The 26,232-nt window shown below is 46.4% G+C and overlaps 2 protein-coding genes across 3 annotated transcripts in view; both read left to right on the top strand.

Annotated features, from left to right (window-relative positions):
- Positions 1-18,910, top strand: part of LOC144111170 (BRISC and BRCA1-A complex member 1-like) — a 29,090-nt gene extending 10,180 nt beyond the window's left edge. For both annotated transcript variants that reach the window (XM_077644334.1, XM_077644335.1), the window contains 5 exons: positions 634-715; positions 4,031-4,055; positions 8,423-8,546; positions 10,434-10,520; positions 16,543-18,910. In XM_077644334.1, coding sequence (XP_077500460.1) covers positions 634-715; positions 4,031-4,055; positions 8,423-8,546; positions 10,434-10,520; positions 16,543-16,719 — 495 coding nt within the window. In that variant the 3' untranslated portion in view covers positions 16,720-18,910. The remainder of the gene's footprint in view (positions 1-633; positions 716-4,030; positions 4,056-8,422; positions 8,547-10,433; positions 10,521-16,542) is intronic.
- Positions 18,891-26,232, top strand: part of LOC144111168 (histone acetyltransferase KAT6B-like) — a 31,493-nt gene continuing 24,151 nt past the window's right edge. Inside the window, exon 1 of the mRNA XM_077644332.1 lies at positions 18,891-21,148. Coding sequence (XP_077500458.1) covers positions 20,285-21,148 — 864 coding nt within the window. The 5' untranslated portion in view covers positions 18,891-20,284. The remainder of the gene's footprint in view (positions 21,149-26,232) is intronic.

Below are 26,232 nucleotides of genomic sequence, written 5' to 3'. Positions count from 1 at the left end.
GCCACTCATTGGCAGTTTAACGAACACAGATTGGCTGCCAGTTACTGTTATTATTGCGGTAACTTCAGTGAAAAGAGGCACTGAAAACAGCATGTTGATGGAGTTATGCACATATAGCTCCCCATCATCCAGAATGTGCATGTAATGCATTGCATTTTGTCTGTCAGTGTTAAGATATACTAGCTTGGATGAAAGCATGTAGATTGTCCTGCAGTCAATGCTGCTAGCTAACCACATCAACATTGCCTCTTCGTACTTTTGAGAAATGCTCTTCTACCATGCATTTGTGCAGTGGTCCTCGAGTGTCACAGAGTTGAATTTTTTGGCCGAAGGATGTGTTCAGCTGTTTGATCTCCGTATCAGTTGGGTATCTGCTACCCATTTATTTATTTTGAGATGCTCAGCATAAGAAAGGGCTAGCAAATTCATCATCAAACATGCTGAGTAACGTGCCTACAATGGGTTCCCATTTTCCTACTTTGAAGTAGCCTCTCAATAATAATGGTGGTTTCCTCACACTACATCATTAGTTACTTTTCCATTAACCTAAGGTGATTCAAATGCAGTGCTATTTTCATCAGGAGTGGTATTTGCATGTTTCCATTCCATTGCCTCTTGTCTTCTGTTTTTCAGGTCAGGAATTTCACGAATGATCCAAAAGAAATCTCCAGCTTCCTGGAGGACCTTAACGAGACAAGGCATTGTGAAAACTGTGGTATCCTTATGTTGTGACTTTGTCCTGGTATTATGTAGCCAGCACTGACAACTGTCTCTGTGTCATCTTTTTGTTGTTGTTGTGACGGTGCATTATTTAGCTAATTTGTGAGTGCAGCATTTCTTTCATTACATACATTGCCATATGTGGTTGCGGCATTTTTGTGGCCATGCTAGGCCTCCTGGACCTGTGCTCATAGCTCCCGTTTGAGCTACGCAAAGGTGATGTGGCATAAAACAAGGAAATGGACACCATGAGAGACACACAAATGACACGCATAGTGCCATTAAGTGCACCAACTAGCCCACAAAATATATTTTGCTTATGCATACACAGTTACATTAAAAAAGGATAGGTTGAAGAGGATAGCAGTTGAACCAACAACACTGATAAGACATCTAGTAGTCAGTGCCTGTGTTCTGGGAAGCAGCTTATCACATATGTCATTCAAACACATTCTAAAGTAAAGCCAGGTCTCTGATGACAAGTGTTATACCCCTGCCACGCCATGTTTATTGGAATTAAATGCTTAATGCTTCAAGTTTTAATCACATTCGTACACTACCATGAAAACAGATTAATAACATTAGCCTAATACCATTTACAACCCATTGAGGTCCCCATAATTTATTTTTCCATGAAATAAGTACTCTAACCTGTGCTGCTCTGGCACAATAGTTTATTTATTTCTCACGAAACACCTAGATGTAGTAGACCTAGATGTAGTCAAAATAAATAGCTTTGCTCGTAAAAACTCAATGGGCTATAACAGATTTTGAGATTGCTTTTTTAAATCAGGATGCTGTTTTAAAAAGTTGGAGACTGAGTTGCTAGCTTACTTCGAGTTAATGTTGTCAACCTCACTGTTTAAGTGTGAGGTTCAGCACATCTCGATTAAAATTATTACACAACACACAATTTCTTGTAACTAATAATTTATATTCTTAACTAAAACTGTTCAACTGTTTTCTCAGTGCTATCACTTCAAGTTGAATGACATTTAATCTTAATATGTGGTTGCAAAAATAATGTTACTAATGAATTTAAGGCATTATGCACTTACTGCCATTAAACATGTCTGTCTGGCATGGGCACTAAGTAAGGATTACATAAGGTTTACTGTTTAAAGCGCCATTTAATAATTCAACTCCAAACAAATATTTCTTAGTCTTATAACATATCCATTTGTTTTCCAACACAAAAAAAAATGAATGGTTAATATTTTACATGAACATTCAATATTTCTTACAAACTGTCAAAACAGTTTAATAGTGTAAAAATAAAGCCAGGAGTTATGAAATCAATACCCAAGTGATCATGGAATCATTGTTTGTTTTGAAAATGCCCATGACGCAAGAAATTCAGAGAAAAACACACTAGGACTGGTGGCAAAGTCTTTTTCCAAGAAAATGGCGAAAGACGTCCTACCAAGCTCGCTGCCTTGTGAAATATTTTTGCTGTGTTCATTAGTTCACATACAAAGACACCCTGTTTTTATGATAAAGAATGCTAAATGTGCCTGAAATGAAGAGCTTAGTGCTAGCCATAACGCACTCTCAGAAAAAGCTGTGAGTTTGCAGTACGTGTGCAAAGTGCCTTAAAGGGTCTCTAAAAGGGAGTTTGAGGTTGGCTGTATAATGCTTGATATTTTGTAGAGAACAGGTCACCGAGCGTTCATGCTGCATACAAGACCTCAAAAGCAAGCCGATAATTTACAATACGTTTTTCGAAATTCCGATTTCTATGCCTCGCGACGACCAGCACTGCCAGGCTCTTGCCCGGATTTGTGTACAATGCGTCGTGTCGTGCTCATTATGTCAGCGGTGGAGGACTATCATTGGTTCGCCGTACCAACTCTCAGACGTCACGCAGCTAGCGTGGTTGCGTCCACTCCGGCAGTCTAGTACACTGTACTGGTGGGTCATAAAGCTCAGCCACCGTGGGGAAGCCCGGCTGGCTCGTATCAGCATCCGATGGAGGGGCCGAGTGATGGGGGTGGCAGAGGAGTGCCGACATTTCAGCATGCAAAAAGTAACAAGAGGAGAGGGAAAGGTGCGAAGGTGCTGAAATTTAGATTTTTAATACAGATAACTCAGGTTCCACAAAACGCATTAAAAAAATTCTTGCTGAATGATATTTGTGAAGCGGCGTTCTTTAACATTTTAGGAATACCGCAACTTTATTAAGGGCCCCTTTCAGAGCCTCTTTATGAAAAAATAAAGTGCAGTGTATTTAGTATAACTGCTGTTTTCTGTGCAGCATTCTTAGGAGTCTGCATTGGCAGGTGGCATCACGAGTTATCTTTTAGAAGTTGTGCTTAACACAATCTTTTTGTGTATTACTTAATGGTGCCTTTAGTATGTAGAGTTCTAACTGGGACCTTTCCTGAATTCAGTTAGTATTCGGAGAAACCTAAATAAATATAAGCTACCCTCCCCGAGAGGTGTTGCTATCAATTTGAACACAACAAATCATGGGTCTTATACATACAGAAATATTTGTAGCCACAGTGGAAAAAGAAAGTTGTTTCTGGCGAGTACACTTTTCTAACCAGATTTTGAAAAAAAAAAAAAGAATATGCTTTCATGTTTTACATAAATTGGTGCTGCAGGATCAGATTGTGGATGTCACATGCAGTAATCTGGCTTTCTGGAAACTAGGGCCCCATCCTGGGATTGTCATATTATTTGTAGATAATTTTCAGCACAGATATCTGCTTGGGTGCAGCAATGGAGATGAATCTAATGAGTGCTCCAGTTATTTGAATTGTCAAAATGTAAGTCATTGCCAAAACAAATTCCCTGCACAAAGAAAGCACTGGCCCTGTTCCTACGTTTTCACGAACATTTTAAATAAAAAAAATTGTTTTTATTGTGCAAGTAAATATAGCATTTGCCATCATGCATTCCTTTTTTCGATACAGCTCGATTTGAGTATTGAGCTTGTCACCAAAGGCTCAACAACAGAGAAGCAGTCTCCTGCAAGTTATTTTCCATGTTTTCCTGTGAACTAAATGCTTCCACCTAGGCCTGATCAGTGAGAATTTTCATCGCTACTCAGTACACCGTGAAAAATGTTTCATCGCCAGAGTATTTGCTTGAAAGTACCAGGCTAACAGTACTCAATGAAACCTGCTCTACATGCAGTATTTTTTTGCTACTGCAATTGTCATTGCCCTTAGTGTTGTCATATAACAGTGAAACCATCGGCACTTGCCATTGCTTGAGTCTATGACCCCTATTTGAGTGTGTGTGTGTCTTGCCCTGTTTTAGTGTGCTAGCAAACCTCTTTGATCCTTGACTAACCACCTTCCAGACCTGACCAGTCTATTTGATGCAATGTAAGTATCGCGATATATAGAAACATGACATTCTGAGGCAAAATAGTGCTTTGTACTGTCAGACCGGAACATAATGCAAGCAGTGCCTACTGCGAACAGAGTACACCTTCTGTGCCTTTTATATTGTTGCAGTGGACACCTTGCGTAATGATGCTTCTATAAGAGAGGTTAGCCAGCCAGCCAGTTACAAATGATGCCACGCTGCTCATTAAAAAAATAACGCATAGGGGTGTTTGTATTCCTACCATGTAGTAATCGTGTTCACATGAAACTCATAACATCAAGTTGCTGTTTTCTCTTTTTACACATCACATATGCGCTCAAATTGACACACTGTCTGCGTCACCCTTGTGTAGAGCTTTACCGTGCGACGAAATCACACAGCACACTACCCTGCAAAGAAATCAACACCTCTTTGCATCTGCTAGGTTCAAGAGGCAACACTTTCTTGGAAGTGGAGCCCCATGCAAGCTAGGCAGCCACGAGCAGTGTCCTTTAAAACCATGGGCTGCTGTCTAGTCTCAGTTTTCATTGTCTGTTGCTCACTGCTCAAGCATTCTACATATGTGTGGTGCAGGCTATGCACTGAAGTAAGTCGTTTCTTCTTGAGCTTGCATTTACAGTAGGCTCCATAGGGAGCATGATGGGATGCTGTAAGTTGTAAATTGTGGCATTTAACATCTCAAAGCAACACATGGGCTATGAGGGAGGCCGTAGTGGAGAGCTCTGCATTAATTCAGACCAATTTGGGTTCTTTAGCAAGCTAATGGCATCGCACTGCACACGGGTGCCTTTTGCATTTTGCCTCCGTCGAAATGCGGCCACTGTGGTAGAGATTGAACCCTGCTCGTCCGGCTCGGTAGCTGAGCACCCTAACTACTGAGCCACCACGGTGGATACTGTAAAAGTCTGATCACGTTTTTAGAAGTTTAGCTCAAATGCAGTGCCTATAAGACTACTCTTCAATGAGTGATTAGACACTGAGAATGAGAAAGAAACAAAATGATCACAATAAGAATGAGTTTGCAGCTGGAAATTTATCAAGCCGCTTAAAAAGCATATTTTATATAGCACATTGCACCTCGAATTAGCAATGTGGTGATACGTTTCGATCTTTTCTGCAACGTTGGCTGATTTTTCACCTTGGCAGGCATCTGCTGCTCGTCGTCTGCTGAAGCCTGCTGACTGTGTTCCTGAGATTTTAAAAAATCTGTTGGGCTTGATTGATTACAGTTAAATGTCGCATATAAACCATTTTATCATGGGCGTCGCCATATGGGGAAGCTGGCACCCTCTAGTGTCTAGTCTGGAAACAACTGTCATGCTGGTATGTGCGATTGCAATCGCGGTGCACACACCAAACAGGACGCAGATGGCAGAAATCGGTAGTTCGGAGCTTCCACATTCATTTTTTCGTGTTCTAAAATTGCGCACTGATAGAAAAAGGTTTTCAAGCAGCAGTAAGGTCGTTCCATTCAAGAAATGACTGGAACACCAGCGGATTATGGCGCCGCAGGCACTTCCACTGTCGTGATGATGACTGAGAACGTGAAAAAAAAATCTGACAAGTTTGATGTAACCTACGTGGTGAAAAATGACGTAGCCGTCGCACTGGTTGTGAAGGCGGTCGAGGGAGTGTTGTACAGCAACTCTCAAGCAACTTTTCCTGATATTTGACTGAGTTTGAGAGATAGATTAGGGTAACTAGCTAGAAATATTGTTGGAAGCTAGCGAAGCAAGTTAAAGACTGTTTTAAGCGTGATGGTAGTCGCATTTTATTTTTCAAGTAGGTCTAGTGTGTATACACTCAGTTTACTGTCCAAAAAGCTAACGGCAATGAGTTTGTTTCATGAAGGCTGACATGGATATCTGAGAAGCGAATTTTTCACCCTTGCCATTACTCTTACAATGGAACGTCTTGCGGTCAATCGATTGTGGCGCTGAATAACAGAACTCTAGACCTAGGCTCCAGGCAGGGGATACAACTGTGTTCATTAAAATGTATCAGCAACTGGCAATACAGGGCAGTGAGCTCTAGCCCAGTGCTTTTGTGATCTGGACACTGTGTCACAATTTTAAAGTGACGAAAAAGTGCACCGAAATCTTTCATGAACACCCTCATTAAGGCACGATGCCTTCACATATGAGAAACATAATGAGGTCAGGGCATTTCTTTCCTTTTTTTTTTTTTGTCCACATGTAGTCAGCTCTCACGGTATGCCTCCTGCAAATTTTGATCTGTGTGAAAGTTACCTTCATGCACGGTGATTTTCTAGTGCATTTGATGCAGACAAATTCCCGTGTGCGAATGAATGACTTTTTTTTTCACATATCCGCATGCACACATACTATCGGCAGCAGAAATGAACAGGGTGGGTGTTCTCGGAAAAAAAAATGTTCTATCACTGCCTTGCGACCGAGTCACCTTGTATTATTAACAGGTGTGTAGCACGCATGTTCTCATACCTTCATAAATTCTAGGTGATCGGCTTATGTGACTTTACCGAAATATATTTTTTACGCTCAACCTCTTCCCGTAAACTTCTGTTGCCAGTTGTACCTTCCGTGCAATTACGTTCTTGAACATCCGCTCTCATCAACAAAGTGTCGAGAGCACGCATGAGACGCGACCGTCAGGCTGAAACTCGCTTGGTTGATGCTTGCAATCCAAAAATGCCCTTCATCTGCGAAGCGGTGCAAATGAAACAGCCTGCGCCCACACACATGCCGCAGCTGTCGATGCTCTTCGCACTGTTCTGGAGGTCATTTTTCACGCTTCCAATAGTTGTTGCTACAGCCGACAACAACACAGTGGTAGCCGGATGACCTTGGGACTCGATCCGTGGTGTTATCTAGGCGCAAAATGCTTTTCAACTCTTTCATTGTGCAAAAGACTGCGTAACACACACATATTTGCGTAGCATGCCTTGGTGCCCCTGCCGCCAGCGCATACCAAAGAGGAGGAGCGGCGATGCGCGCGCAGAGTTCGAGGCTATTTTCCTCCTCGCTGTGAAAATGGTCTATAAGGACACCTGCAATTCCCCATTGCTGTTGCCAGGCTAGAAGAGTGGTTGGCTGGGGAGAACGTAATTGCGGAGTGGTAAACTCTAACATGGCTTGAAATAAACAAAGATTGTTCTTAAATTTGGCACCTGCCAACTCATCTCATGACAAGGACAGTCCATCTCGTTCTTTGCCACGATGTATGCTGATGACCTCCAGCATATCGTCGGGACAGGGAACAGCAGACTACTGCTGTCATAATATAAAGCTGTCTCTGTTCCTATAACACAACAGCTAACCTTGAAGCAAGAGCTATTTCATTTTGAGCGCATTAGAATTTTTTTGTTTACTGCGTCTGCAGGTTTCTATGAGTGTCGGCTTTAAACTGCATAACACGCATGCTTATAAAAGACTACCACTGATATATCTCCCATGTGGCATGAGGGTATCTTAATGCAGTAACTAAACACCTTGGAATTCTTAGAGGGTTGACATTTAAGACACATCGAGCAGTATACCAGTAAATGTGGCACATGATCATATAACCTGTCAGCTGAAGCATATGAAACATGGAACAGATGCGAGAAGCACTCGCAAGACAGTGATGCTTATTAACAATAATATTTTTCTGTGAACATCGTGCATATATAGTATTATACTTGCTACTCCCCATTATAAGCACATTATTGTGGGGAAGCTGCTAATCATCTGGCTAGTTATTTCGCCTCAGGCTTTTCTGCCTCGGCAGCACACATAATTTCTCTCTTTTTTTCACCACGTCAATCAGAAGTCAGAAGAGAGAACTTCAAGAGACCTTGTTTGTCGTCAGTTGTGATTGCCTTTAGGGATTGAATCATTTCGTCTTCATTTCTTGCGCTTCAGCTCTCAGCTTCTCTGCTGTACTTGTTTGCTGCCCATTGCCATGGCTTAGAAACTATGACGCTGCAATTGCACATAAAGTTGTAGGTTAAGTTCCTGGTCGTGCAAGCGGCGTTTCAATAGATACAATGTGCGAATGCCTGTATACTAGATTTCAGTGTGTGACAGTATACTACACCCAGGCGGCCAAAGCTAATCCGGAGCTTTCCACTACTGTGTGTCTTGAAGCCTGCTTTTAGAGTCTGCAACTAAATATGGCCTGTTTTTTTTTTACTGCTTTTCTGCCTTAGTAAGTATGCACATTTAAAAACTCCAGTTGTGAGGGGTGTGAAATGCACCATATTCCAACACACGCCCCATTTCTTCCTTAGAATACAGCCAACCACTTCACTGAAAACAGCTGGCTGCTATACAGAGAGTTCTTTTATTCGTGCTCCTCTTTGCATGTGTGGCCATCTATTTTTGGTTGTTGTTGTTGCATGCAGAAGCGAGCACACCCATATCCCTGAAGTGGGCCGGGAGGGCGCCTTCCCGCCACCGTTCCTGGTACGGATGATCCTCATCTACGGTCGGTCTAACAACGTCCCCACGATCCACAGCAATCTTCAGGTGATGAGCGAAGTGGAACAAGCGAAGGCTGTGCCTTGCATGAAACCAGATTTAATGAGGGTCCTTTTATTCGGACCAACAACTTTAAATAACCAAGGACACAAATTTTATATATTTTTTTGTTTTGCAAGACAGTATATACATGAATCACTGTGAAATTTGCCTATGTGTGCAAATAAATTATATATCAGTTTCTTCTCTAGCATTGTTTTACTTTGCGACAGAAAAAAATGGATTAATTATTATTTGCCAGGCTCAGGCAAACTTTGCGTGGCGATCCATGTCTACTAATGTCTGGTGCATCATTTAAAAAAAAAAAACTAGCAAAATTTCTTGTGCCTTCTTCTTTAGAGAATTCGTACATGCAGACCAGTAGCTCGTCCAGTTTCAGATCTCGTGTAGGAGTCATATTTCACTATCTGCTGTTTTGCTCAACCTTCTTGGGCACTGTGTGTGTGCAATGCAAACTCGCTTTTTTGTTTGTTTTTTTGCTGAGTTGAATGTGCTGTGCCTGGCAGTGCTTTTTTTTTTCCAGACAGCTTCTGTGTTCTTCATATCACAACTCAGGTGTTTTTTCATGTTAGGTAGGGAATGCAGTAATTAACGTTCCTCAAAACGATGAGCTTGGCAGCTCATACTCCAACGCAGTCATGCACTCAGAGTTTGTACCCCTAATTTTATTCTCGGTTTCGGGCATCATGTACACCTTTAGAAAAGAAGGAATAGGTGACTGCACAATGCATCTAGTGCTTATTTGAAGAATTCTGGGAATATTAGTATTACACTATGCCTGCAGAAAATTAAAAGTTGGTGCTTTGCATTGCAAAACTAACTAATAAGCTTTCTTTAGGCCTGCTGAGGAACATTTTGTGTCAACACAAAAGTAGTGCATTATTTTGCTTAGTTGTTCCAAAAGGCTGATGACTGTCTCTTTTTATTGTGAATTCCACTAAGGCGCCCCTGTATGCAGTAGCCTCTGAGATCTGATTTGTGGTGCAAGTGCACTCAGCAAGGGATTAGCAACAGAAAGCAGTTGTTGCCTTCGGGCTGCTAATTCCTTGGCAGCCCTTGGTGGCTAAAAGAAAAGTCGCAGTTCAGAACAAAGCTCCCAGCTCATGCCTCTTTGCACGTGTGTAGAGCTAACAACTTGTTTAAAGGTAAAGATTTATTATGCTGCGAAGTTTTTGCCTTTATACGCTCCAGTTTTGAAGGAATTGCAGCAGTTAATATTTCAAGACTGCGAGTCAGTGCTGACATAGCATTTCTGTGGATAGACTCAAAATAAAATATGGATTCAGTAATATAAGTAGAGCCTGGATTTTTTCTTGCCTTGCCTTTCCCTATATTCGGATCCACTGTGAGGACGTGTACGTGCACGTAACAGAGAATCTCAGCAAGAAAAGTCATAACATAGCTTGCACAGTTGACCCGCCAGTTTATGCAGTGCAAAAAATTTCATCTAGTGAATTGGCTTAGCTTTCAATTGCTGGTCATGTTGGTTTGTCACCTTTGCAAAAACAATCCAACGACATCTGTCTGCTAGAACAAAGTTCAAATGGAATAGGTGTGTCCAGCTAAAGCACATGGGTCAACCTATATGTTTTGGGCTGTGCATAAATCCAAGTAATTTTTTTAAGTGATTTAATTATACACAACTGCCCCGAGGGAGTGTAAACACTCTTCACTCAACAGTTTGCCTAGTCACACCTTGGCATAAGCCTTGAGTCATTATCACGAGCACCTTGTAGCGTGGCTGTGTTTAGTTTATGTCGCTGAGGAAGTACAGAAGCATTGAGGGAAAAAACATGGACCTAAAAAGCACCCATAATGAGAAAGATGCAGTCAACCACGCTTTCCTTTCTTTTTTTTTTCTTCTTCTCCTTCCAGACGCTCAAGCAGATGATGCAATTACTCTACTTCTTCCTCGACATCCTCTACGTGCATGAGCCCTTGTCAGAGGCGAACTGTTGTCAGGTGACTGCTTTCCACCCATTTTCAGCTTGAGATTTCCTTTTGGTTGCTGTTCAAGCACATCTGAAGTGGTTTTCCAGTTCCATTTCCTATTGCATAGCGTCGAAGGGCAGGCACAGAAACCCAATGATCTTTTCTATGGCTGCCCTCTGCACTGTCGCCCCTTTGTGAAAACAGTGTAGCTAAGTGGGCGAGATGGTAATTCATGTTAAACTCAGTAACATTACAAAAATAAATGAGAGGCAAGACGAAGAAGGCAACAAACGTGCACTGAAAATCATTGCATGTCTGTCACCCTCCATGTAGTTGATCTCGTCTCATTTTACATCATTTCTGTTTAATCTACCTGGTTTCTCCGCGTGAACATTTGTGGACACATTTTGAGCATGATAACGGGCAGATTGGTGTTTAACCAACAGTGGTTCCCCAAGTTAGAGCCCAACAAGGTGCGGGGTGTCTTCTTCGGATTTGTTGTCTCCCACAAAGGTGCTGGACTGATGTCACTCCCTGTTGAGTTTATTGATTAATTTAGCCTCATCCTCCCATCTGTCAGCCATACTGGTGAACCCAGTTTGACTCAGTGACTTCCTCCAGGGGATGCCCATTTTGAGGTCAGATTAGTTCACACATGGGACAGTTGCAGTAATGTAAGCTCTAAATAGGCTGTCAGCTGTGTGAAAACCTCATGAATATTAATTTTAGCCTCTTTAGAGATTACGCTGCTAATCAGTGCAGCGGCAGAGTGGAAGGGCACAGTTTGCATCGGGTGCGGCAGTTGCTAGTTAGGATCTCATGCAGTACTTTTTTTATCCCTCATCGTACTTGCTTACAATTTTGTTTTAGCTGCTTACAATTTTGTTCTAGCATGTGGTATTCTTTGTGTCGGTCCATGGAGCTCTTACAAGAAAAAACACCAAATGTTTGGTTGTTCATTTTTTCTTTAAAGTGCTGCATAAGCATTGGCAAACATGGCTCACCATGTGAAATTTGCCTGTGCCAGGTGAATAATTTACAGTTGAATTTTTTTTCTCCTATGAGGGCTCACTTTCCGGTCGATCGCCGCTGACATGCCGCCCCCACGCGAGGAACTCATCCCATCGGGTGACGAGCTCACAACATTCCATGAAATAATTTTTCATTATAAGCTCGGTCGTAAGACCTATCCAGCAGCAGATAAACAGCTCAGTGGAAAAGAGGAAATCATGTGGAGGAATTTGCAAACCGGGGTGTTTCCAGACCCTTAACTGTACAGTAAATGGCATCCGGAAGTCTTTAATCCTGGATGTACGCACCGCAATAGCATTGCAGATCTAGTCTACATGGTCTGGACCTGCCCCTTCTATAACGATCCGAATAGAAATGTACAATCCTGGGAGACCTTATTGCTCAACCACGAAGCAGAATAACAACGCAAAGTCATCGGTCTCGCCCTGACCGCCGCCGAGTCCCAAGGGATTCCGGCCGACGGTTAGAGGAATGACTGAGAGTTTAGGCTATAGTCTTCTCCTCCATCATTTTTTTACGGGTGAAAATTAAAGTTATTTCTCTCTCGCTCTCTCCTATGTAGCTTTGATTTCAGTCTCAACAGTCAAACTATACATGTGATGTCTTAGCTACAGTATAGCCAGCTGCAGCCGGAATAGATTTTAAAGCGAAAGCTTTACTGGCCTAGTCAAGCCAAGGTCATTGGCGCCGCAATTTGACCTTCAAGTGGCGGAGCGGTGGAGCGTGGCAGCCATGTGACATACCACGTCACTCGCCTCAGCTGCAACCGCATGCTGCCGCCGTGCCGACCGCTGCGGTGATCGCCGCCCTGGCAGCTGTTGCCACGTGACTAACCACGTTACTCCTCATTTGCTGGAGAAAGGAGCCGGCGCCACTCTTGCGGCATTCGCATTGCAGTTCTTGCTATTTGCGGAGCAAGTCGGCCGGAGCCATCTGAATCGTCGGGATGATTTCGCTAAACTGCAACCATTTTTTCATCTTCAGAGATCTGAGAAAGCAGCACATTTTTCCTTCCCAGCTACAAAGTTGTGCTCAAGGGGTGTTGTTCGCAATTATTGCCTGGTTAAAAATTTACTCCTCTTAGCAGGTTTCTCTTGAAAGGAGTAGAGACAAAGCTTTCAGGTTCTGTTTTTTGTTGACAGCAATACGCAGGGCCTTATAAGCTGAAAGAAATGTGCTCCAGTCTGATTTAAATAATTTGTTGCAGTACTGCATTGCAACTAGAGTTTCAGTTTCCAGTCGCATCAGCTGTTCCGTGAAAGACAGGATGAATGGTTGAATTTGGGCTACAATCCAATCAGCCTGTCTTACTGCATTGCTCTATCCTAACTTCTATTGCTGTTTCTTTTCCATATTTTTCTTTTAAAGCTTTTGTATTATGTAAGTCCCGTTTCCCCAAAAGCTGTGATCTCTGTGTGTGTGCATGCGAAGCCTCAACCTTCCGGTGAGTGCTCGGTAATGCTCCATCTCCCACTGTCTGGAAGAGCACCCACCACCACCTACCCACACCCAACAAATGCACCTCCCACCTATGAACCTCCACCCAACAGAAGAAGCCCAGGTGGGCCTTCTAGGTCACATGAACTTGTGATGTCATCACAACCTGCCCACTGGATTGTGAGCAAACTGCAAACCGTGGCAGATGGCAGTTAAATTAATGATTGATCGCAAGATGTTGCTCGGGAAGAGCAACCTGGGTCTCACAAGCCCCGCCAGGGGCAGCACCTGCCATTGCAGGGCAGTGGCACATCGCTTAACCACTGCACCACTGCACCAGATGCGGTATGAGGACTCCCAACGATTTATGAATCTAAAGTAGAGATTGACCAGTTCCGCATATATCGGCGTTAACCCATTATCATTATCGCATCATACCCTTAAGGGGCAGCTTAAGTGTTTCGTTGAGTTTTGGTGCACTGGCACTAAGGCGCCTGGTCAACGACTTTAGAGTCTGTGCCAGTAGTCTGCTTGACATAGAAAACCGGGCATCGAACCAAAACAAAAGTGAAAACCAAGTGCTGGCGCACCTAATTCACATTTGACCTAACCACACTAAATTGTCCATTATATTTTTTATCCCTTCAGTAGTCTTGTTTATCTGACATTTTGCTCTGTTAATTATTTGCCCTTTCTTCTATGTATGTATGGCCACTGAACAGCCCCCACACACACTTTTTATGTAATTTCTCTACCCGAACCTTTAATGGTTAATAAATGACGATGTTGATGATACGGGAAGGAGGAGAAAATGCAGGTACTAATGATCCACATCTAGAGCATGCACAGGTGTGTCTAACTGACCTGTGCCTGGGCCAGGTGGCCGGGATTCAGAGGGCCATAGGGAGGTTCTATGACTACATGCAACACATCCAGTGCTTAGGCCTGTGCACGGCTATGAGAGACATACAGCCCAGCAACGTTGAGGAGGGTGTCGGCATGCCATGATGAAGTTAGTGTGTAAGGCCCTCGGAAGCTATTTTATTTGTTCCTGGTGGCCTTTCTGGCGGCTGGTTTATGTCCTACTCTGACAACACATTGAGAGGGGTGCAATTTTTGGTTGAGAGCTATGAAGGTCACTGTGATGTTCCTAGCGACTCATTTGAACTCAGGTACAGGAGGGACCTCCTCATGAACCTGGTGGTTTTCAAATGCTGTATCAATACTTTACCGCACTGAGATTAGTCATGGTGAGACAACACTCGAATGTCAGGAGTCCTTGAGGAAATGTTTGCTTAAGTGAAAGTTTGCTTAGTTTAACTGAGCATGTTGCAGCTTATTTCAATTAAATGAAGTAAGTGTCACGCATTCAAAGCATTCCTAATGACATTTGTTTCACAATACTAAAAATTTCCAGCAGGTATTGTGTGTGTAACACTGAACACTTCTGGTAAAATGAAAAGATTTTCTGCTGAGTTCTGGCATTCAGTATTGCCATCATGCAAACTTAGTGAGTTCACCTGCGCTGTTGCACACCTAGACGGCATATGCTTCCAACTTCTCCAGATGCATTATTGCCTCTCTTGCTGAAATTCTCTTGTCAGTTGATTTTAAAACAAGTTCTTCTTCCTCCGCTTCTTAACTCAGATTTTGTGGTCATAATTCTTTGAGTAGAGGTTCTTGCATGCATTGCAATGCTAGACTCACATCCTCCATATAGGCATAGTGCTGCCCCCATTCCATAACCCTACTGACGCTGCTATCCACAGCGTCCACTCTACCTTCTAAACACTCACAGTTGAAGCACGGTATCAGAATAGCACCGTCCACAGTTTCTCAGATGAAAATTGCTGCATATCTGCCAAAATTATGTGTTCTGACTCAGAATCAGTACTTTGGTGTATTCAAAAATGCTCACTATACTGAAAGTTGCGTGTTCTGAAATTCGTTCAGCTGAAGTTCATTTGCATTGGATTCTGGAAAAGGCGGTTTATCTGAAAAGTTTGTTCAAGTGGTTTTTTACTGTATATCGCTATATATTTTGGGTTACCCCAAGAACCTCTTCAGAGTTTGTTCATTTTGGCGATTCACCAGCATGCCTTATTGCTTCCGGAATTCTTTTGGAGTGGTGGCAGTTTGAAGGGCTTTCTTCAGTGCCAAGACAACGGAAGCGTCATAATGTGTCATTAATTATTACCTAGACAATGCTGGTGCTATCCCATTACACTGAAGGGCAGCACCGTTCAGAATGTACTACTTGCTATCCAGGGGGAATTGGGGCTACTAAGACAACTCTGGTCAATTTTCGTTCTTAGTAAAATTTTATTTTTTTGCTTTTTGTGGCTCTGTTGATGTCCACTTGGCAGCAGAAGACTGTTTACTGCTGAGAAATTTGAAGTTGAAAATGTAATGTTTTTTTCCTGGCACGCAGTTCAGCCTCATTGTGTCGATGACGACATTGGTACGTGATCACTGGTTGGAAGTGGATGGCAGTGCGATCTGGCCTCAGATATCGGCAAACAAAGATGTACCTCATGCCATCACAATTTGACCATTCCAGTGGCTGAGCGGCTGTGTCATGCAGCTGCTAAGCCCAAAGGTCATGGGATCAAGCCCAGGCTGCACTGGCCACATTTCGGTAGAGGTGAAATGCAAAACACCGCAATGTACTGCACGATGTCGGTGCACATTGTAGAAGCCCAGGTTATTCAAAATTTATCTAAGCCTCCACTATGTCATCTCTCACCAAAACGCTACCACCACCATTGCAATTTGCTTGCAAAAGTAACCTGTAGCAATTTGTCCTTTGTTTCAATTTTTGGCCACTTTTTCCTTATAAAAGCTTTGTTTTCAGTAAAAGTAGCGTCATTGTCACTAGAATACTACTTACAGTAGTTAGACGACAAAGACCACCTTCATTACACTGGATGTCTACCTTTAAGGCCATGTGGATGGTGTGCAGGGGGAAAAGGGGTGTGGCAGTGTAGCTGTTTCCATCACTTAAAAGCTTACCTCAAGAGGGCAAATCGCCTGGAAATTTTTTCAGCATTTCTTTTCTTAGGTCAATGACTTCTGAAGTTCTGCTAGTTGGTGTGCCTCATTTTTTGCAAACAGCATAAGAAACTGAATCGGAAAAAGGCAGGGCATGGTGCCTACTACTATCTTGGGCTGTTGTTATATCAACCACAGCGTGTGCATAAAATTTCTTGTGTATTAATTATATATGTTTTGTTCCAATTTGTCAAGTTTATAATTGTGTAGTTACATAGCAAATGAATGCTTGGTAGTCAGTGCCATGCCCCATCTTGTCTCATCTTCCACACTGTTTGCCATAAGGAAACTAGAGTCTAACCTCAGTAATACAAACCTGGAGTGAAGCAATAATTTGTTCAGCTTTCTACAGAGTGCAAATTAAAGGGAGCTTGACTGGACACCGCTTAATACATGTGACGTTGGTGGTACCAAAATGCCATTAATGACATTGTATTGCACATATATTCTTTATGCCTAACAAATCTGCTGAGTTTAGTCAGCAACATCTTCCTCTTTTTTCTCTCTCCCTTGCTTCCTTCCTTTGGCGCAGGAGGTTTTCAATGCCTTCATCGCCCTTGATGACTATGTCCAGTCATACGTGTTTGAGGTGTCGCGCAACGCCACGAAGCTCCACAACTACATGGCCAAGTTGCTGGCACATCCTCTGCAGAGGCCGCTGCAACACATGGCCCATTACAAACTCAAGGCCGATGAGAGCCCGAGCTGAGGTGGACTCATCCTTCTTCACCTGTCCCAGTCTCTCCGTGCGCCAACCCTACATAATCCTGCAAAGCCTGTACAAAAGAGTCAGTCCAGCGTCTACGACGAGTGATCTCCGCCGCCACCCGAACTCTTGGCCACTAAGACATTTACTAGCCAGGACGCCATCGACTGCCTCTTTTTTTTGTGTCTGCTTGTGGCTGAGTTGCATGTCATCTACCCAAAATAATAGCACGTCAGTTGATCTGACAGAGCCTTGAGAGATGTGTTTTTCCTTTGAGTGCACTTTGCTGTTCTGTGACGCTGGTTTGTTGTCGAATCATAGATGAGTGCTCTGTAGTGATGACGTGGCATATGCCTGTTTGGTCTTGTGTTTTTCTCGTCTACTTAAGAGGATTTTGTATGCTGACTTGCACATCAGTGTTTTGAGAGCTGTACTGTTTGGGCCTACGTTATATTTACTCCAATGTAAGCAGCCCACTTTTTGTGCCAGTGGTACCAAGCAGGGGAGTGCATAAAGTTAATAAGAAATGCTATATATAAGCTGTGTCATGCAGTTAAAACATAAAAATTGTCTAGGATATTTTTTATTGTGTAGTTTTGTTCAAAATGACAGGCTTGGGATACTGAGAAACAAGCAGGGCATGAAAATATGAGAAAGGTTCGTTTTTGTTGCTAGGCTACTGAACTTCCAGGGAATTTTCATCACATTTTATATTGTGTCATCGACATGAAGCTGCTGAAGGGCTGTTTTTTTTTTTATTTCTGTGCATGAACTTGTGGGACGCCTGAGGTCTTGGACTTAAGACATCATGCCTGTTGCCATATTATGGCTTAGTGTTGCTTTAAGGAAGGTGTCTAGATGTTTGCGTGACCCGCTCAAGTTAGCCACATCATGTTCTGGAAATGTTCCAAGTTCCTTGGCGAGTGTAGAATATGTTGCTACGTTCGCTATTGTTGAGCCTGAAGTGAGCACACTTCCAGGACTGACTTCGGCATTAAACGCTAAGTGCTCAGCTTTTTATCGGTGTTGTTGCTTGCTACTGAATGGTGCAGGAAGTTTGATGTGTACAAATTAGTGCTTTGCTTCTTGCGCATGGAAGCATTTTTGTCGGCTGTCAAGCACATTTATTGTTCGCACGTTATTCATCGCTTTTTTAGAAATCTTATTTTGCTGCGTCTCTGTGCAAAACTGAGAGCATTTGCCAGTATAGCTGCTTGCCACCGCTCTTAGCCCGGTGGCGTATGATTAGTGTGTGCTCAACTACACATTTCTGTTTCTGTCTTGCTGCAGTTTTGGGCTGTCTGCACAGTCACAGTCTTCTCAAAGAAGGGCTTTCAGCTGTGCAAGTTGGTTTGTGACAGAGTCAGAAGAAAACAGGACAGACACACACTTCACAGAGGAACAGGGAAAGAACATAAAGAATACACCAGGCATTGGTGGCACAAACTCCTGCGCATGATTTCAGCATCTGTGCCTGGTGACGACAGGTGTCAGGACCAGCGCTTAATGTCATCTGTTTGTCTTCGTTGTGTCTCATCCCTGTGTGTTTTAGTGCTGTTTTCTTCAAACGCTGTCTCTCAGTTTGGTTCGACTCTTAACTCCATTCATAATACTTAAAGGAGTTCCTGCCTGGCTTGGATATTCATCAAGAGTACAACATGCTCATCAACTGTCACATAATGTAACTTGTTCCTCCTATCTAGTACATCAATTTGCAGCTGCTGTCACTTGTTTTGTTCAGCTGATGTCGAGTGGTGAACACTTTTGTTCAGGTAAAAGCTTGCCAGCATTTCCAAAGCGCAACTCAGCTCGATGTGGTTGATGCCAGTGCATAGGCAATGCTAGTCTGCTCACTGACTGATTTTGTGCACATTCTTAAAGTGCGCAATGTCATGGTTTAATCACTAGAGCAGCATGCTGTCCAGTACCTTACGTTACCTCAACGGTTGTGATCTCACATCAGAGATCGACAGGCTGTGCCAGATGATGACACTCACCAAAGGTTAGTGCTGTGTGCAAATGGAGCACACCGCGTGCATGCGCTGTTCGAAAATGTTGCAACTGTCGCGTCGAGCGCGATCCTTCTCTTTGCAATGTAAAGATGCTATCTATACTAGGATTGTGTACATAATAAATATGTTGGTATATTGCTGGGAAACTTTTCTAATAAAACGCACAGTGTTTGGCCAAAATAGTTGCCGTTACTTAGACGTTTGCTTTCGAGCTCCCCACGTCTACCTTACTGTGAAGACAGCTTTGACGTTCAGCTGCTGAATCCGAGTAGGGGGGTTCGAATCCCGGCTGCGGCGACACATTGCAGTCGAAGCGAAATGCTAAAAGGTTCGTGTGCTAGCTGTGCGACATCAGTGCACGGTAGCGAACCCCACTCGATCGGACAAACATGCACTGCATATCGGGAAGGCCACCGTTAGGGGACTGCATGTCGTCGGTGTGTGCATGTAAACAGGCGCAGCAATGTAGAGTAACAGGTTGCAGTTGTTTGAATACCCAGCGGTCCTCGCACGGTAAGTGTAGCACAGGCAATTTGCATGCGCATTGAGTTGGATGCGATGGCGCCTTTCAGGCACGCTTCGTCGCTCCTCTCCTGAAGAAATAGCCGTTTGTGCGAAAATCGATATTGCACAATGACGCAAGCGCGCCGCGCGCGCACGCGTTTCATATTCGCCGGCACAGAAGCGGATCCGCTTCTTTTAATCCCGCGCCCACAAGTCGTTGCGAGGTGCCGGGCCTTTTTATGGGGCCAGCAGCTTAGGCGCTGAGGGAACGAGATGTGCAGAGAATCGACTCGGGCGTACGCGTTTCCGGTGCGCTGCGCTGTGACGATACGAAGAGCTAGGCGTAATGGCCCGTGTTGAGGCGGAGGGCATTGAAAAACAGAAAACTGGGCCAGCTTGCCGGCATGCAACTCTGTAATAGGCCCTCAGCAGTGTCCGTGCATCTCGGTCGTGGGCCCGGACGAGCAAGAGTGGAGCAAAGCAAAAACATGCGGCCCGGGCCACCTTCCGAAAGTCGGGGCGGCCGCGCTCGGCCGCCGCCTTTCGGCGCGTCTGCTACTGCACACTCGGACCAATCGCAACGCGCCCTGGCATCCCGACGGGAGTCGGCGGCGGCGTGACGCTTTCAAAAGTGGCGCAAAAACGTAGGGCCCGGCCGGCCGCGACGTAGGACGCGAGTTCCGACACTTTGCCGTCATTTTTTCCGCGTCGGGGTACAACCCCGCGAAGAAAACAGCGCGGTTTGTCGGCTTTACTTTTTTTTCTCGCCCCAGCCGCCCGCCGCGAGCCCGCAAACATTTTGCGCGTCTGCGAGCGATGCCTTGCGCGTCGTTTCTCCCCGGCATGCACCGCGCACCGCGCATTGCGCATGTGCACTAGAACGCTCCACCCGTAGTTCGCTCGGAGTCAACTCCCTTGTGTCCGCTGACGGCCGGCTCCCGGCAGCGCTCCGCACGATTGTTGTTTTTTTTTTCTCTCCGCCTCGGTTCGTTCGACGCTGAAGGCACGCCGAAGAACGCATTCCCGGCACCCGGTAAGCGAGCTTTTCCAACATGCCTGGCGCCCCGAAGCACAAGGAGATAGTGCTCGAAACGATCGACCAACTGCGAAAGCGCAAAGCGCGGCCGGACTTCGAGCGCATTTGTCACATGCTCCACCGGCGGCATGGGCTGACCAAAGCGGAGGTTCAGGAGGAGCTCGACCTGCTCGTCGACGCGGAGGCGGTGATCAAAGTGGACTACAAGGGCAACACGAGCTACCGCAACGCCGCAAAATGGGTTCGTTTCAACAAGTCGCTTTCTTCGGACACCGGTGCCGCTGCCGCGGCCGCGACGGCAGTCGCCGTCGGTTGCGGCGGCCCGCAAGCGACCACGTTCAAGGTAAGCCGCGCGATCGGCGACGCCGTGCGGGACCTGTGGTTCGCGGCCCAGCCTGGCGACGCGGACGGCGGCGTGTCGGCCGCCGATCTCGACGCCTACATGCAGTCCAGGGACTTCAAGTGCACCAAGGGAGCGCTCGAACTTGGAATTGACAAGGAACTGGCCTCTGGCCGAATGGTGCGCTTGCCCTGCGGCAAGTTCGCGCCGAGCGAAGCCGAAAAGCAGCGTGCCGCCAAACTTGCATCGTCCGTGCAGAAGACGACGACGACTTTGTCGCCACCCAGGCCTCGTGTCGTGAACAAGCCGTTGCTTCAGCATCAGCAGGCGCAGCAGCAAGCGTGTAAAGTTCCGCCGATCGGCACCACCGCGACGACAGCACCGTGCGCGCCGCCCGGTTCCGCCACCGTTGCGGTCAACGGTACCAACGGCCTGCCCAACATGCGCGCACCGACTCCGCCGATCGCCAGGACGGCGTCTTCAGCAGCGCTCACCTCTCCGCCGAACGCCAAGCGGGCCAGACCTCTCAGCAAGCGCAAGGTGCGTCGATCCCCCCCCTCCTTTTTTTTTTTTCCCGGCGCCCTCATGCTCGAAGTACCCCTACCCTTCCTACCGCCCCTTGCCTTTATTCGTTTGTTTATTGTTTTCTTTGTCACCTGCCATCGCCACTTATGCCTAGCTGTGTCTCTTAAGTGGACACCCTTTCTAGCAGCCATGAAGCCGGAACACACTGTGTAGCCATTATTATCACCGTGCTTTTCGGAACCGATCACGCATACAGCATGGGGCTTTGACTCCACGAAGCACCTCGGTCAGCTGTTTTGCCCGGGCTGGCTTCTCGGGCTTTTTTTTTTTTTTTTTGGGGGGGGGGGTTGTTTACTTATATTTTTTTTTCTCCACTGTAACGAAAAAAATCAAAATATTTCTGCCCGTCGCGGATATGGGCCATGGCTTACACGCGCGAAACCGATTGACTCGTCAGCCGCTTCGGTTATCGCTTGTGAGGAGGACTGAAGCCCTTATCTGCACGTTTGCTCATGGCACTGCCGTCGCCTGGTTTGCGTCGCCCGTGATTGCGACTAAGCCGGCGCTAAACATTTTATTGTCTCTACTTTGGCGTGTGGTTGTGCTGTTGTTGTCGTCGTCGTTATTTCTCCACACTCTGTTTATGAAACGGATATTTGTTGCAGGGAGCCAACGTGCATAATTTTGTGTGTGTGTGTGTGTGTGTGTGTGTGTGTGTGTGTGTGTGTGTGTGTGTGTGTGTGTGTGTGTGTGTGTGTGTGTGTGTGTGTGTGTGTGTGTGTGTGTGTGTGTGTGTGTGTGTGTGTGTGTGTGTGTGTGTGTGTGTGTGTGTGTGTGTGTGTGTGTGTGTGTGTGTGTGTGTGTGTGTGTGTGTTGCCGTTGGGGACGGGACGTTCCACCGAAGTCATCGTTGACCTAGACCGCGTGGCGCGTGACGCTTCGCTGCAGTAGCTCGCTCATCGCCGAACGCGCTCATATAGAGTTGCGTCAGCGCGGAGAGGTTGCCGGGTGTGGGTGTGGAAGACATTGAGGGGGTCTTGTCCCCCTTTTTCTGCGACGTATGACAAGGGCCCAGCGCGCTTTCTCTGAAAGCTGCGGGCATGGAACTGCTTATTCAAATGCCTTTCCAGCGTTGATGCACACTCAGCGTGGCAGTGTGGATATATAGTTAATTAACGACACGCCATTGTGCGCTAGTATGTAGTGGACTCGTACATAACGTCAGCTTAACTTGTGTTGTCGCGATCGGCGACGTCGTGCTGGACCTCTGCTTCGCGGGCCAGCCGGGCAAAGTGGATGCCGCGGCTTTTGGAATTCGACCAAGGATAAGCCTCCCTACACCCGTCGAGGTTAAGACATTCCAATTGTTAGACGTGGTGCTATCTGTGTCTCATTCACTGAAAGTAGCTGATGGGCACGTGATCGTCTTCGGCACGCGCGCCATGTGGTCAAGGACCTCGTATTATTATCGACGGACAGTGGACGCTCGATACATGGATGCAGCAAGGACAGCTGAACGTAATAGTTGAATTAATCGAAGGCCACTTGATTAAGCATCCCCGTGGTCTCGCTTAGACCAAATGTTGTGAAAGAGTCGCATTTTGCTGCTCACTTGCTGTTTGTGCTGCTGTTTTGAATTTTCGAGCTCTGTCAAGTTACCCCGCGTGCAACTTTTTGTAGGAAGCTCCACCATAAATATTTTTTGTAGATTTTGAGACCACAAATCCTATTTAATCCAAGAAATTATTTTTTTTTTCGGGGTTCCCCTGTCGCTGGAAGCACCCAAAAAACCTGCAGCAGAGAAAAGAGTTATGATAATCACTGACTCATGCAAGATTTCAACGGAGGGAGACTACGCTTGCGTCACTTTTTTTTTTTTTTCTGTCCCTGCCGGCGTGCGACAGAACGGCGCCTGGTGGAGGATTTCGTCTTTGCACTTGGCACCACCGCTCTCTTCTCCGAGCCGTGCCGGAAATCGCGAGCTCGATCGAGGTCTGGTTTCACTGCAACGCGAGCGTTTCCGCGCGCGCGCGTATTCGCTGCTGGAAAAATACAGCGGGGGAACCACATAAGAGCAGACGACGACCGGCCTTGAGTATGCAACCATGTGACCGCGCAACGGCATTTTCGAGGTGTACTAGACGGTTCCTTTCTGGCGCGCAGCCATCGACCAAAATGGGGAGGAATCTAGAACAAACGTTTCGGCAACACGCGCACGAGTCTTGCACCCAATGCAGCTATGGCGTGCGCAACGGCGCTCTCGGGACCGTCGTTTGCGTGTCGGCGGCGGGGAGCGCGCTTCGCGGTTTCGCCGCTGCGCCTGCCTCCCCCATGCTCTGAGCTCGGCGGGCCGGTTGGATTATCGCCGATAGGCGTGTGCGCGCGCGCGCGTGGTCGGCCCTCGCTGATACGGAAGGATTCCTCGCTCGGGCCTAGCCGCGATTGCCCGTGCGCGGGCCCCCGCATAGGTTGTAGCCTCCGCGGCGTTAAACAGATTCTTTCGTATCCTTCAGCGCGTTTGTTTCATGTCCCCGCAGCAGTCGTGCAGTGCACAGGGGAAAGTTCGGTCTGCGGATGAAGCTAGCAGACGACGCTCGCGCCGGCAGCATTGGCGGACGCCATATTGCGCCGCCGCGCGCCGCATCTTTTTTCGCGCGCTTCTTTCTCCGCATGTCGGAGCGAAGCGGACGCGCGCGCGCGCGCGCGCCGGCGGCCGCCGTCGGACGAGCGCGCGTGACGTCATTGAGGCGTGACGTAGCGGCTGCTGCTCTGCTACCTGGGGGCTGCCGCCGCTGCGGGCCAGGCAGCGGCCTTTGAACAATCGTTTCCGGTACGGGCAAGAAGCTCGGGAGGCGGCGGCCCGCCCGGGCCTGGGCCTGCCGGGGCCTGCTCCTGCCCGTCCCAGCGGAGACGGGAGTTCGTGCGGCGTTCCGTTCAATAACGGCCGCGCTTTTCGCGGTGCTCGTGCCCTGGGGATCGGCTCCGGCGGCCTCCGCCCGACTCCAGAAGACATTTGCGGACATTGTAATATGCAGGACGGAATTCGTCTGCTAGCGCTGGCGCGCCGGCGCAATTTGCCAGCATAGAGCGCTGCATTGGGGGAGGTCGCTGTGCATATGGCTGTGCATCACTGGGGAAGGGGGGGGGGGGGGGGGGGGTCAACGAGCCTGCTTCGTCTGGAGCCACGGGAGCACTTTAGCTACAACCTGGCCGTTGTTTTGCCAGGTTGAGTCGTTGTAAGCTTACATCTTGAAAACCGGGCGCATTAGTTCGTAGTTTATGCGTGCGTGAGAACAGATAGCTTGTTTTCCTGAACTTTACATGCCATGCATTCCATCCACTTATCATGCACCGTTTGATTTGGTTCCATTGTCGAAAAATACATTCTTTTTATTTAATAATATTGGTCTCTTGTAGTTTGTCTCATCTGAATGATTGTTTCGGTCGTCTCCTGCGCTGCTTTGATCTTCCGCGTGTTTTCGCAGTAATTCAACACCTGCTCTTTGATATAAATGTGAAGAAAACGCTGAAAATGAATTCTAAATGTGTCGCCGCTGTGGCTCGGTGGCTAACTTAGGGCGCTCGCCTACTGATCCGGAATTCCCGGGTTCGAACCCGACCGCGGCAGCTGCGTTTCGATGGAGGAGAAGCGCAGAAGGCGCCAGTGTGCTGTGCGATTTCAGTGCACGTTAAAGATCCCCAGGTGGCCGAAATTATTCCGGAGCCCTCCACTACGGCACCTCTTTCTTCTTTCACTCCCTCCTTTATCCCTTCCCTTACGGCGCGGTTCAGGTGTCCAACGATATATGAGACAGGTACTGCGTCATTTCCTTTCCCCAAAAATCTATTATTGTTATTATGACCGACGCATACATTCGTGTAAACACGCCAACACTCATTTCTCCCAAAACAGTTGCATAGTTTCGTATTTGGGGATCCGCGGCTGCAGCCAGGTGCATTGGTTATGTGTTTGTGTGTACATATATTTGCACCTCCCTTTTTGTTGCCGTCATCACCAGTGATGCCCTTCCCCTCTCCGCCTCCTACAGTGCAGAGTTGCAAATTAGATAATCGTAACTGAGGCCGACTTCCCTGCCTTTTTTCGCAAATAAACTACGTTACGCTCAGGGGTCGACATAATTACCGTGGCGAGAAATGAGCCCAGCCCTTACAGTGAGTCTTATTTATACAACTCTAGGCACAACAAGCAGTAATGATGCAGTAGCTAACAGGTGGAACGAGGGATGTTATGCAGCGCCACCTACGTTACGTAGACCCCTCTTTTTTTTTTACCTGTAGTTGAGAACCGCCGTGCTAGTTTGTCGTCATGGATAAAAGTGTGTGGGATGCGGATTCGCAAAAAGAAAGCTTTTTCTGCGTGTCCGGGCAGAGCAGGCCTGTGAAAAGCATAGATGCATGAAGACGGAGACGCATGCTCTATGCGCGCGAACAAATACGGCCTCACTGGCTAGCGAGGCAACGCTTAAATATTTTTTTCCGCGAATTTGGATTCCGCAAACTGTAGTCCATGACTGTACGTGTTATAAAGTGCTACGTTGTTACTGAGTTACCGCTCTTCATAACCTAACCTAGCGTAACCGTACAGCTCTTGAGTGGCACGGAGTACCGAGTCTAGTCTTGTCTAATAATGCTGTGTCAGTTCATACTCTTTCGCAGGAACGAAGGGCGTCTCTGCATGTGAACGATCTTTATCGTTCCGTGTATTCCGGCAAATCCTTTTTGGGGGGCAAATTCGCGGCTTTCGCTTTTTAACAGTAATTAAAAAAGCAATATGAACTAATCACTGTAGGGGGTGATGCAGAGACGTATAGTCGTACGGCAGTTTGCGCTCTGTGCGGTTTGCGAACACCAGTTGTAAGCGCACTGCCCGAGCCGACGTTTGGCAAAGGATATAATCCGATTTTACGCGCCTGCCTTGCAGCATTCCTGTCCGGCGGCATATAACATGGATGGTTACTCGATTACGTATATGTCGGCCTTTTCGTGGGTTCTCTTTTCTTTCTTGATCGGTGTTTTTCCAACTGGGGTATAAATGCAGCGGTTATGGTGAACTGTGCGGAGGCGAAACCGTTATGCAC

This window comes from Amblyomma americanum, chromosome 11 (assembly GCF_052857255.1).
Source record: "Amblyomma americanum isolate KBUSLIRL-KWMA chromosome 11, ASM5285725v1, whole genome shotgun sequence".
Classification (NCBI taxonomy): domain Eukaryota; kingdom Metazoa; phylum Arthropoda; class Arachnida; order Ixodida; family Ixodidae; genus Amblyomma; species Amblyomma americanum.
Note: the sequence above shows the minus strand (reverse complement) of the source record. Positions and strands in the feature narration are given on the sequence as shown.